Source organism: Rhinolophus sinicus, chromosome 2, assembly GCF_057876585.1.
Source record: "Rhinolophus sinicus isolate RSI-liver-muscle chromosome 2, RSI-T2T, whole genome shotgun sequence".
Classification (NCBI taxonomy): Eukaryota; Metazoa; Chordata; class Mammalia; order Chiroptera; family Rhinolophidae; genus Rhinolophus; species Rhinolophus sinicus.
In genome coordinates this window covers 20,245,855-20,257,973 of record NC_142502.1, presented here as the reverse complement: position 1 = coordinate 20,257,973, position 12,119 = coordinate 20,245,855, and the positions used below count along the sequence as shown (strand labels likewise).

At 45.8% G+C, this 12,119-nt stretch overlaps 2 protein-coding genes across 14 annotated transcripts in view; one reads left to right on the top strand and one right to left on the bottom strand.

The window, feature by feature from the left end:
• The window catches only part of HIVEP2 (HIVEP zinc finger 2), a 183,935-nt gene extending 175,083 nt beyond the window's left edge, over window positions 1–8,852 (bottom strand). For 6 of the 12 annotated variants that reach the window (XM_074333643.2, XM_074333642.2, XM_074333651.2 and 3 more), the window contains exon 1: window positions 7,160–7,973. The gene's annotated coding sequence lies outside the window, so the exon portion shown is untranslated. Of the gene's footprint in view, window positions 1–6,472; window positions 6,724–6,769; window positions 6,884–7,159; window positions 7,974–8,554; window positions 8,640–8,714 lie in introns of those variants that run through there. The other 6 variants (XM_074333644.2, XM_074333650.2, XM_074333647.2 and 3 more) reach the window with 5 other exon arrangements.
• Window positions 8,169–9,726, top strand: LOC109460843 (uncharacterized). 2 transcript variants are annotated; one of them, XM_074333653.2, is made up of 3 exons: window positions 8,169–8,945; window positions 9,062–9,354; window positions 9,435–9,726. In XM_074333653.2, the coding sequence occupies exons 1-3, from the start codon at window positions 8,661–8,663 to the stop codon at window positions 9,622–9,624; spliced, it is 768 nt and encodes a 255-aa protein (XP_074189754.2). In that variant the 5' UTR covers window positions 8,169–8,660; the 3' UTR covers window positions 9,625–9,726. The 2 variants fall into 2 exon arrangements, with proteins under 2 accessions (XP_074189754.2, XP_074189755.2); XM_074333654.2 differs by having other exon boundaries at window positions 9,431–9,726.
• Window positions 9,727–12,119: the final 2,393 nt, after the last annotated feature.

Genomic DNA, 12,119 nt, shown 5'->3' with positions numbered 1-12,119 from the left:
TTTAAGTATCAAAATTTTTTCTCTCTGAGCACATATGATTTTCTAAGATTAGTATATGTGTGCGTGCGCACGCACATGCAAGCTTACCCACACAGGCAGGCCTACAGATCCCTAAGCAAATACAAATGAGTGTGCGTCTACATTTACCTACTGCCTGGTTTCTAAAGTCCCACCTTTTTGTTGGGCTTCTGAAATCAAGTGAATCTGCCCAATGCAAATAATAAGAGCTTCACTGATCTCCTGCTTTCTTTTTCAGAGAAAATGAAACCACCAAATAAATCTTTGTCAAAAAAAGAAAAAAAAGAAGAGCATTGCCTTTCAATACACTGCACTACACTAGCTGGCCAGTATTATCATGAATTAGGTCCAACTGGGTACCAATTTAAAAGCTGTATTCTAATGAACCATGATGAAATAAATCATTTATGCATTCCTTAAAACATTTACACCTAAAAATATAAATACCTTATAATTTTACGTATAACCATTTTTATAAGTTGATGTTAAAAATATTAACATTTGGGAATATTGTCTGGAATAGAACGTTTTATAGTAGGTTAAAATAATACTTCAGTACTGTACTTAAAATGTAGTTCAAATTGACGATCTGCCATACATATTTGGCCATGTTTATCAAAATATTTTTATCACTTTTGTTACTGATTATTTTTTAAGATGTCCATTAACAGGAAGAAAGAACTCATATTGTCATGCAGTAGTGTCAATCTTTATTACTTCTCTTTTGGGCATTATAGCAATGTAACTGACTCCTCGCTGCCAAGATACCAATCCCATATATGCTCATAATCTTTCTAAACACACAATTTAGCATCACTCCTCTGCTCAGAAACCTTAATGAAGTTCAGCTTTCTCAGGCGGGCTCCACAGCCCCACATGACCTGGAACCAATGTCCCTTTCAAGGTCCATGGTATTCCTCTCCCCTGGTACTGTCAATATGCCCCACCATTCTAGATCGAATTATGCTGTGTCCCCCCCTACTCCCCCCGCCCCAGTAGAGCTTACTGAATGAAATTCTACTCACCCTTATGGGCCCCCAATTAAAAATCACTTCTTCCCACAAAGACCTTCTAATTATTCTGGTCAGAAGAGAACATGCCTCCATTAATACTCTACTTTCACTTGTAAATTTTAATGAAATTTAACTTAAAAGCCACATGTCTTCTCTAGATTGTAAAATTCTTGAAGTCAGGGATCATCATTTTTTATTTCTCCATTACTCATTCTGATTCCCCCCCCCCCCGCCCCCGCTGTCTGACTCTAAAGCCCATGCTTGAAACTGCTACATAAGCTGACTCTTTTGGACACCTAAAGTGAATTTTCTACATTACGTAAATTTTATTTCAGAGAGCAAATTAATTAAATGATATAGTAAACAAAATAGACTATGAGTCCAAGATTACATAAAGTTATGTTATTTTCACTCACTTTTTTTTCTATTATTTTCCTTCATATTCTTTTGTTACACTGACCCCTGATCCTATGGAAAGTAAAAAATCAGATCTAAACTTCTCCAAAGGTCCTAATATTTGCAATCATGTAGAGAAATTACCCGGAGAATCGGATGTTTCATTGGCTGTTTAGAAACATATAGATCCAGCTCATTCAGGGCTCCAAAGATTAATCGGTTACTTCCCACAGTGAGCTTGTAAAGACTTCTAGATTGGTAATTATTCATTAATTGAATCAATGATACTGGCCAGTTTCGTTTACTGGAGTCCCAAATAAGTATTTTTTAAAAAAAACTTAAATTATTTATTCTTAAAAAAATTATCTGCAAATAAAAACAGACAATTTACAAGTAAACCCTTCCAACTAAAGTCAGCACATACAATCATTACAAATGTCTAGGGACCAGGGACTATTGTGGAAGCACTGTGAAGAGACATGTGTTATATACATCAGCCTCCTCAAACTTCTAGGCCCTACCCACCAAATTCCCTCTCTACTGATCAGTCCCTAACATGGTCAATGGTACAGTCATCAGACATCCCAGCTTGCCAAGAACAATCACCATTTATGCCCGGTTAGCTAATCATTCAGGTGGTCAACCTGCCCACATGATCTGGCCTCACCTTGCATCACCACTCTGCTCTCTGCCCTCCAGATGCACTGGCTTGCTTATCAACTCTGCAAAACACTATACATCCCTCAATCTTAGGGCATTTGCATTGTTCCTCTTTGTACAATACTTTCCCCCTCTTCCCTTGACTCTTATTTATCCTTTAGTCTCATCTCAAATATCACCTCTTTGGAGGCCTCAGTTGATCCCCAAGACAAGGGTGATATACTTCTTGTTACACACTCCTTTATATTTCTTCCATAACACTACAAGAAATGTGGCATTACATATATTGGCTCACTTTATGATAAATATCCATCAGCCCCACTAGATTAGAAGCTCCTTTACTGGTCTGGATCATCATTATATCATTGGTGTCTAGCACTAGGCCTGGCCCATAGTAAATAGTTGTTCAATGAATGGATGAATAAATCATATTGATCAATGATGACCGAGGCACCTGTCATAGTACTCTGAAGAAAGGGCTAAGATTATATATGAGTTACAAGTCAAAAATGCTGGCTGGCCCTGAGCACTTCCTGAACTTACATCCGACCATCTGGTGACTCAGAAGTGGTAGGTCAAACCCCACCTGCTTTCTGCCCAGAATCATCTGCAGGCACACAAACATCATTTTCATTCTCCTCTCCAAAGCACTTTCTGCAAATATGCCTAAACAGTTAGACTCCAAATTTACGCTGATAGGAAATCTAAAGTTATGGACACTGATAGAATAGATCACATGTCATAGTTAATACCTCAAATGATGGGTAATGGGAGTATATTTGGAATGAGCACATACATGGCCCAGTACAATAGTGATCCTAGTTATCAAGCAGTTCTGATTCTATTCCAAATGCAGTCTTGAAGACAGGATAGTCCAATGTCTACCTTACTGCTAGTACCCATTGTCCATCTCAGAGAAGCCAAAGGTTGCACAGACCCAGCAAGCTGTTATCTTCTGGTACATGAAGACTTGGGAGTTGTGTCAAAATAATAACAAAGTGTTGAAATATTTTTCCAAATTACTTAGAGCCATTCCATTGCTACAAAAACTGATTTATAACCTCCTTTTTGTCAGTATTGCCATAAACAGCACGTAGAAAGCAATGCTTTTGTGATCAAGTATCAGGAACAAGCAGAAAAGTATATAACATATAATTCCCTTCAAATACATACAACCTAATTTTGATAAACTTTTCCAATTTTTCTGCAATCCTCTGTGTTCATCCACAGCTTCAAATATTGAGGCGTCTCACCGGAGCATTTACTAAAGTTTTACTCAAGATTAATGAAGGCTTTGCCTATGTGGTTACAACAAACCCAGACACGCTGGATGGTTTGAAGTTCCTTGACACCTGAAGTCCATGATAGCAAACTTCCTCTGCTTCTTTTTTGTAATATCACTTAAAAAGTTGCAACACTTACATACCAAGTTTGAGCCAAAATATGGATTCAAAGTGAATTCATAGATAAATTCAGGTGGAGATTTAAATTGTGAACTATTTCTCCATCACTACTGCAAAAACCAACAGACAGTTCTGCTGATGTTGATTGTGAACCAAAATGTGAAAACAGTGTTTATTTTTAACAAACTTTGGTGATTAGCAGCCTGTTTGATCCGCTACCATCCATCCGGTTAATCGTAGCCATTTTTCCCTTATCATAATAGTTACCACACCGAGTATTATACTCTGCCACATCCTAATGGCATCCTAATAGATTACGCTTTTCACTCATGCCAAATAACATTTTCTATAGGTCTTTAAAATGACTTTTCCTACATTGAAGCTTTCCAGTTAACTTCAGCTAATAACTGATAACCCAAAAATTGAAAACCAACACAAATAGAATACTTGCTACTTGTTGATGCTGCTGGTGGAATGAGCCTTGCTTTAATAAACAAAGTAGGCAAATTACTACATAAAGATGCTTATTTTAAATTCAATCAGCATGAAAGATTCTACCTGATTTTCTGAATTGTGACAATGTGCCAAGAGCTCAAGCAGACACATGTACCATTATTCCCCAAGGAACACCTGCATACGCATTGTCTCTGTTTTGTTTTCATGGTAACAAGAACATCTGTAAACACATCACATAGAACAGGAGCCTTATCAATTAAAATATTCTGTTGGCTAATCTTTCAATGTAGTCAAATAACATGATTTCATTAAGTGATAATATACACATAGTAAATCCATTTTCACATTCCACAGTTAATAGAAATATAGAAATTATTTATCTAATGGTATTTTTCCAAAGTGGTCCACAAGAATCTAGCAGTTAAAAATCAGTTAAATTTTAAGTTTGTAATATCATTAACATTCTACCATTCGCAATATCGTCCCCGAATCAATTTCCAATCAGTTTGTAAATACCCTTATATAAATAGAAGCAGTCTCTAATAAAGCCTACACATAAAATACAATCACCATAACAGAATATAGATGCCAAAAAGCGAATGTGTTTTATACCTGACCTATGTTCAAAACAAGAAACTCAGACAATTTTCAAAAGATTCACCATTGTAATATAACATTTTTCTGTACATAAGAAATATACTGCATACTTCAAACCTAGTGGTCAAAATGGATTATGACACTTGAAGCACACTGCCATTATTAAGTGGATGCTGGTAAATCCCTTCCACCTCAAAATTTAAAAATGCACCGTTCTCATCATGACTTGTTAGTGTTCCACAGGACTTTTGTCTTAATAATGAAAGTGATATCTATTTTACTCACGTGGAAGGTATTTCTGTCTTGATAAACTATTTGGCCTATATCCTAAAGATCAAACCCAATCGACTCATTACACAATCTACTTGGTTAAAATTTTGCTTTGGCACTCTTATAAAATTCATAAGGTAAAAAAGCACAAGACATTTGTAAATGCTAGTATATATGTAATCCATATCAAATATATGTATCTATGCACATATACTATATATGCAAGTATTTAAAGTAACTTGCTTTGCTCAAGGACAAACATCACCAAATATTACCGTATTGCTGGAGGAAATGTTTCTAATAAAGTTAAATGACTTTTTCTCTAGGAGGACAGATCATTGCAAATTTAATTAAAATGGATCTTATTAATATTTCAAGTAATTTCTGGGCTTCATTATGCACTACAAAAGAAACAACTGTACTGAAGAGAAAAATCAATAGCCCTTGACTAGGGCTCTGAGATTGCTAGAAAAACACAGTTCTCATGTGAATTACGGAGGTCTAGCCTTTGGGGGTAGGAGAAAGTACCAATATTTATTTGCAGTTATTAAATTGAGTTATTTTTAAAATGGCAAAAAAAAGGAAGGAGAAAAATCAGTTCAGATTTTCCATTATAATGAAAGTACCGGAAACAAACCTTTCTATGTTCATTTTAGGCCTAAGTAACTGTACAAAGGATGAGGCTTTTGCACTGTCAGTTGCACATACTGCTTCCTGTGAGAATTCTAAGTCATTACAGGTGTCTTAAGGCCTCCAGTGAAACCTATTATCAGTGGATTCCTCCGGTCCCTACCGCCCCCTACCCCGCATTTATTACTGCCCATCTCCTCCAAGTGTCTTTATTAAGGACCCTCTCTCTTCTCTGCACTCTCGAGGATAAAGTACCCACTTTCTTTCAGCGTAGCATGTAAAAACCTTCTCATTAGAGAAGACTGGTTCCGGCAGTCCTTTTTAGTGAGATGCTTTCAAATCAGAGAGGAGAGGAGCCACTTGAAGAAAACCCACCTTCCCCTCCAGCTTTTACCCACTGGGAGCCAAGTCCCCGAAGGACAACACCAAGGGACACTTCCTGACCTTCTATCCCTCATCCAATTTGGGCTTGGAGGGTTGGGGTCGCATTTTCTCGTGTCCTCTGCTGCACTGGATGTGTTATGTAAGAGGGACAGAACGCGGGAGGCACATGCGTATAAAGCGCACCGATCTGTGATAACAGCTGGGGTGGCAGAGCTGATCTGGAGTCTTCCCCACCAAATACGGCAGACACCACACACACGCACATCACCCCTCCCCACACCCCCGCCCACCCCCACAACAATGTTTTCCTGTCTCACCCCTTCCAGTACCAGACGCACAGAATGGAAAGGCGGGGGGAGGGGTGAAAGGAGGTGAGAGAGGAGGAGGAGCAGCAGCAGCAGCAGCACATCTGCTTTGATAGCAGCCGGCAGAGCCGCCGCGGCAGAGCCCCTCGTTAACCCCCTTCCTGTGGCTGCACCACGTCATGGAACATTCCCGGAACGGGCCAACGTTCCACCCACTTCAGGGAACAGACATAAAGGCGCAGGCAGACCCAGCTCCCCACAGTGCACAGCCCAAACACACATGTCCCTTCCCGGTCCCCGGGCAGACGCACAGACGAACACGCATGCAAAGCGCCCCCACCCGTCTCCACGCGCCCCCGGCCAGCCTGCGCCACCGGGAGCCGCTCTTCGGCTGGTGCACCCGCAAGGCGAGGACGCCTCCGCCTGAACCTTCCATCGAGACAGTCCCCTCCTTCCTGGCTTCCTTCCTTCTCTCCTTCTTTCCTTCCTTCCTTGCTCCGCAGGAGAAAGGAGTCACTGAAATGCCAACAGCCAGCGCCTCCGTTTAGCTCGCTCGGCCGCAGGCCGGCGGCCCGGCCCTCAGCCGCCCGCCCTCCCCCGGTCGGCGCAGCGCGGCGGTGGCCCCCTCCCCCGCTACCTGACAACGGGCGGCGGGCGGCCGCGGCAGCCGCAGCGGTGGCCCGGCGGTGCGCGCTGGTGCACGTCCCTCATTAGTAACCAGGCACATTCCAGCCTCCGGCGCTCGCGCGGGGCCCCCTCCCCCCAGGACATTACGCAAAGCAGCCTCCCCTCATCTGCATAGATCCGCGGCCAGGGTATTCCCCGCATTTCCCAACGCGCCGGACCCCCCTCCCGAGGTCTCCCTCATCCCCGCCCCCTCCGACCCTCACCCTCTGGAAACCGGGAAGCGGCCAGGGGCGCGCGCCGGGAGGGGTGGTGGAGTCCCGCGGAGGCGATTTCGGTATAAAGTGAAACAAGCTCCTAATGCTACAGTAGGCAGGAAAAACGCAGCGCCGAGGCCACTTACCGAGCCGAGGAACCTAGATTCCCGCCGCTCTGCTTTCCCAAACGCTCGGTCCGCCCTCCACGCACCCCGAGGCTGCACCCAGCACCCCAAAGTCGAGATGTGTAGGAATATTGTCCACGAGCTAGGAGACCCTCCAAGTTGCTCCAGGCTCCCGGGAGCTTCACTGTCCAAGACACAACTTGGCCAAGACTTGTGCCAGAGTCACCGAAGATGTTTTGACGGAGACCCTCCTCCGGTGGGGAGAGACAGCGCTCCGCGGCGCCCGCTCGCCTCCTCTCCACCCTCTCACCTCCAGCCCGCCTCCCGCTGGCCGCCCGCCTCCGGGCCGCGAGCCCCTCGGGCGGCTGTCAGCTCCCGACCACCGCTGGGTGACAGGGGCGGGAGGAGGGCGCGATGCGGCGGCCCGAGCCCGAGCGGATGAGGGGGATCCTCGCAGCAGCGGCAGCCGCTCACCTGGAAAGTCACCGCTGAGAAGAAAGAGGAGGAGGAGCAGGAGGACCGAGAGAAGGAGGAAGAGGAGGAAGAGGAGGGGGAGGGAACCCCCTTGGTGCCCTTGTTCTCGCTGCCGCGGCGGCCGCTCCTCGCCAAGGCTGAGCGTGTCTGGTGGGGGGTGTCTGGTAGCATTTCCTTAAGGACAGAGGGAGGGCGGGCGCGAAGGGAGGGAAGAGATCCCGACCGCCTGCCCAGGCTCCTCTTTCCTTTATTTATTTTCTGACACTGTATGGAAATGGGCCCGGGGCAGGGCTCCGGGCTCGGGAGGGAGCCGCGAGGCCCAGGCCGCAGCAGTCTGCGTGCGGGAGCTGCAGCGGCCGCCTCCCCTCCCGGTCTGTGGACGCACCGGGTTATTCCTGGCAGCGCCTCCCAGAACAGAAGTTACTAGGAGGAGAGCGCGGCGAGGGCGGGCGGGGGGTAGAGGCGGAGGGAGGGAGGGAGGAAGAGGGAGAGACTCAGCCAGCGACGTCATCGGATCCCCCAGCGCGTCCCAGGGAGGGAGGCTGAACCAGAAAAACCAGTCTGGAGCCGGCGAGCGAAAGAGGGATGTGCGGCGAGAGGGGAGACGGGGGAGGGAGGTGGCGGGGAGGACAGGGCCGGGCCCCGCCGGTGCCGCTCGGGGCAGTTAGATCAGGGCCGCGCTCCCGCTTGCTGGGATGGGGAACTCCCCGGAGAACCGGTCTCTGCTTGTCATGCAAAAAAATTTTGGGCGTCTCTAGGAGCCTGAGAATTTCCTTTAGGGATGTGGAAACCTCCTCTCCCCATCCCCCATCTTCCCCATTTCCCATAAAATCGTTCCCTGTCTTGATGACAAACGGAATTATATAATAATTCGTATTGTCACTATGATTTTGTCCATGTATCTCTGATCCCTTTCCTCTCCCTCGCCCCGCCTCTACTCACGGTTATGTTATCGGTCAAGATAAACAAAATCAGACTGTAGCTCCTGGCTGCGTTTCTGGAGCTTTGCAAAATGTTTGACTAGCACTTTCCGTACCCCGGCGGAAGCATGAACTTTTCACGCACTCGAAATGCCCCAATTGCCTTCCCTGGGGTCACTCACCAGGGCGCCCTGGGCGCACCCAGCTCGGGGACTGCGGCTCGCCCTCGCCGGGGTATTCAAATCAGTTTGGGCAGCGGCGCGAGAAGCAGCTGCGAGTCTCCTGGTGGGCCGTGCTGGGACCTGGGGCGAGCCGCCGCCTCCAGCTTGCTCACTCCTCTCTCCTCGGAAGAGACGGGAATGAAATCACACCCAGTGCGAGGAGAACCGGGCCAAGGGGCGGGGGAATCCCAGGTGAGTGGGGGCCGGAGCTCTGGGTTTCCTCCCCGGCCCGGCGACACCCGGGGGACACCGGGGCTCCCTCGAGCCGTTACCCTGCTTGTGTGGACTCGTGTGAACCCTCGGGGTAGGTTCCCAGGAGGCCGCGGCGGCCGGAGCGCGGCGAGTGGCAGCCCGGCAGGGCCGGCGCCCGGAGCGCCTCCTCCAGGTGGTCTTCCCGCCAGGCGGGACTGCGCGCCACCCCTCCCGGGAGTCGGAGAAGCCTCGCCGAGGCGAGCGGAACCGAATGCCCCAGGCGCCGCGGGCCCAAACGGCCCTCCCCATCCCTGGCCGCGTCGCCGCCCTGCCTAGGGCGGAGTAAACAAGAGACGCAAGATTTGACCTGGCGCGACCCGGATTTCTGGCCGGGGTTCCCCCTGAGCAGGTGACTCCGTGGGAGGGGTGGAAATTAGTCCCTGGAATTCCGGGCCAAAGACATTAACTGTGGTTCTGTTTTTAAGGCAGGTATTTCACCAACTGCGGAATGTTTCGCGTCTCAAGTTTCAGATTTCGCGGAAAGGGACCAAATGTCAAGATATATCAAATATGCCCTTCCGTTTTCATTAAAAACGAATACCTTACGAGGGAGGGCAGCCCCTTTAATGACTGCGGGCATAGCACGGCTGCTTTCGTTTTTGTTTTGCTTTGTTTTTGATTTTGACCTATAATCAGTGTATTTCTGAAGTCCCCATCTAAAGACGACATTGCTGTGAAGGACGGCTCTGCAGAATAAAGCGGCGATACATTTTTGTACGGATATTTTCTCCAAAGGAGAAAGATCTGAATGATTTGGAGTAAGTTTCACTGTGTCCTTTTAGGTTGATCTCATTTAAATTCAGGGCCTACTTCCACTTAAGCGGCTTCTCCTTCCATTGTATAAGTTCTTTAATATTCAGCCTTTCTTGACTTACCTTGAAGCACTTAATAAAAACCCCCAATCATCGTCTTCTCTTAAATATATGCCTTTGCATTTTTTAAACATCTGTTTAAAACGCAAAACGTGATTTTCAAAGTTTTTTTTCTTCGCTTCCAGACCCACCTGCTACCTACTCCCAGAGTCCATTTTAATTGCTTAATAGAGAAGATTAAGCAATTTCTTTAAGAATCCAATTTCCCTTCAAGACACAAAGGCAGCTGCCCAAGCTCCCAGAAACTGAGCAAAGAAAGTAGCAGGCAGCATTTTGCTTCGCTACAATGAATGTTAGTTGAAATCTTAAATGCCTCTTTAAAAGACTAGATTAAACACTGTAATGTGAATGTTAGGATACTCAAGTAACTGGACAGTTAAAACAAATTTTTTTTAAAAATGCAGATTTGCATCAATTTTGATGGCCTGATCCCACCAACAAAGAGGACCCCTAAACACAATCTTTAACCAAACTTGGTTCTTGTTACCTTGTTCCAAAATCCAAAAGTTCTAAAGATAGCCTGAAGTGAGTTGAAGCAGAAGTGAAAATGTGTATATGTGTAAACTAGGTGACATTCCCTCTATGGGGAAGAATTACTGTCTTTAAGTAAATGCATCCCTATTGTCAGACCCTACTGCTGCAACATGTCTGTCCAGTAAAAGTCCTCTCTCCACAAATCCTCAGAAGACAAAATCAGCATTGGTAAACTCAGCACTCAGCCCTACAAACCTCCAAGAAGAGTGAGGCTGGTTGGGCATAGTTGACCCCAGATGGGCACCCATAGTGGACATCAGCAAAGAGGTCGGAAATCACTTTCTTAACATTTCTCATTTCAAAGGAAAAGAAAATCTGGTAATCTGGACTACAAAATATTAAGAAAGTAAAATAATTAATGTCCACATGGCAGTATGGCATTTTTTTAGAGTCACAAAACACTTGAAACTGAAATCACTTTTATTCAAAAATACTTATTGAGTGCCTGCTATGTGCTAAACTTATTTAGGATACATCAGTGAACCAATCAAAGATCCCTGATTTTCTGGAGCTTGCAGTCTAGCGAGGGGAGGGGAGGTGGAAGAGGAACAGGATAAGAAGTACACAGTATTAAGGACTTTGGAAAGCAAAAAGAAAGTTATGGGGGATGGACATAAAATAGGGTAAAGAATATGGGAGAGGCGGGGGTGTTGTGTTGCTGTATTAAATAGAGAGTTCAGAATAGGACTTATTGAGAAGTGATGTTCCTCCCAAGGCTTGAAGGAAATGATTTAGCAATGGAGATATCTGGAGTAAAGAGCTTTGCAGGTAGAGGGAACAGCTAAGATAAAGTTCTAAGACCAGAAGCAGGCCTGGCATATTTGTAGACTTCAAGGGGAACAGTTTGGCTGAATCAGAATGTGAGAGCCAGTGAACAGAATCATCTCCCAGGCCACTATAAGGAGTTCTCTTACTCAGGAAAAAAATCTTGGTAAAGGGTAGGTTTATGGCCTTTGCCATCCAGTTCCTCTGAATCGGAATCATTATGAACCCCAGAATCTGCATTTTTAACAGCTAAGGCAGTTGATTCTTAAGCATTCTAAAGCTCAAGACCTACTGCCCCAGAGCGTGAAGCCTGATATACCCTGGCAGGAGAACTGGGTACCAGGAGACATGGTACATGAAGCTTCCAGACCCAGACACATCCATATCATCAATAGGACTCCTTCAGTTGCAAGTTTAATTCCTCAAGTCAAACCAGCTGAAGAATAAAAGCGACTTCATTGACTCACACCACTGGAAGTCAAGGATTAAATTTTAGCTCAGCAAAATCCTGGGGCTCCAATGATGCTACCCCGGTTCAGTCTTTCTCCCTCTCTCAGCTCTTTTTATTTCTGTTTCATTTTGCGCTTCAGACAACCATTCTGCACAATGGTGGCAGCAGTCCTACATTATCGTTTTCCTACTTTAGCAACCCCAGTGGGAAAAGATCTTCTTCCCAGATAGCTCAGGTAACCTTAGTCGTGTCCTTGCACTTGAACCAATTATTTGGCTTGGGTGTTGGGTGGTTTGATTGGTCAGCTTAGACCTGGAGTGGGGGTGTGGGCCTCATGGAAAGAGCAGTTCCCAAAAGAAAGAAGAGGAGCTATACAGGCTGAGGAACAGGTTGTCCACTATGTCCGTTAAGTTGTTGGCCTTGGTATCTCAACTTTTGAAATTAGGGGGTTGGACAAAATGATGTACCTGATTCCTTATGGCTGTAAACTAT

Bases quoted from the DNA above. Each gene is read 5' to 3' on its own strand.
- LOC109460843 (XM_074333653.2), top strand. From the start codon at position 8,661: ATGAACTTTTCACGCACTCGAAATGCCCCAATTGCCTTCCCTGGGGTC. The intron at 8,946-9,061 runs GTGAGTGGGGGC...CCCTCGGGGTAG, and splicing joins AAGGGGCGGGGGAATCCCAG to GTTCCCAGGAGGCCGCGGCG. The intron at 9,355-9,434 runs GTGACTCCGTGG...TTTTTAAGGCAG, and splicing joins CCGGGGTTCCCCCTGAGCAG to GTATTTCACCAACTGCGGAA.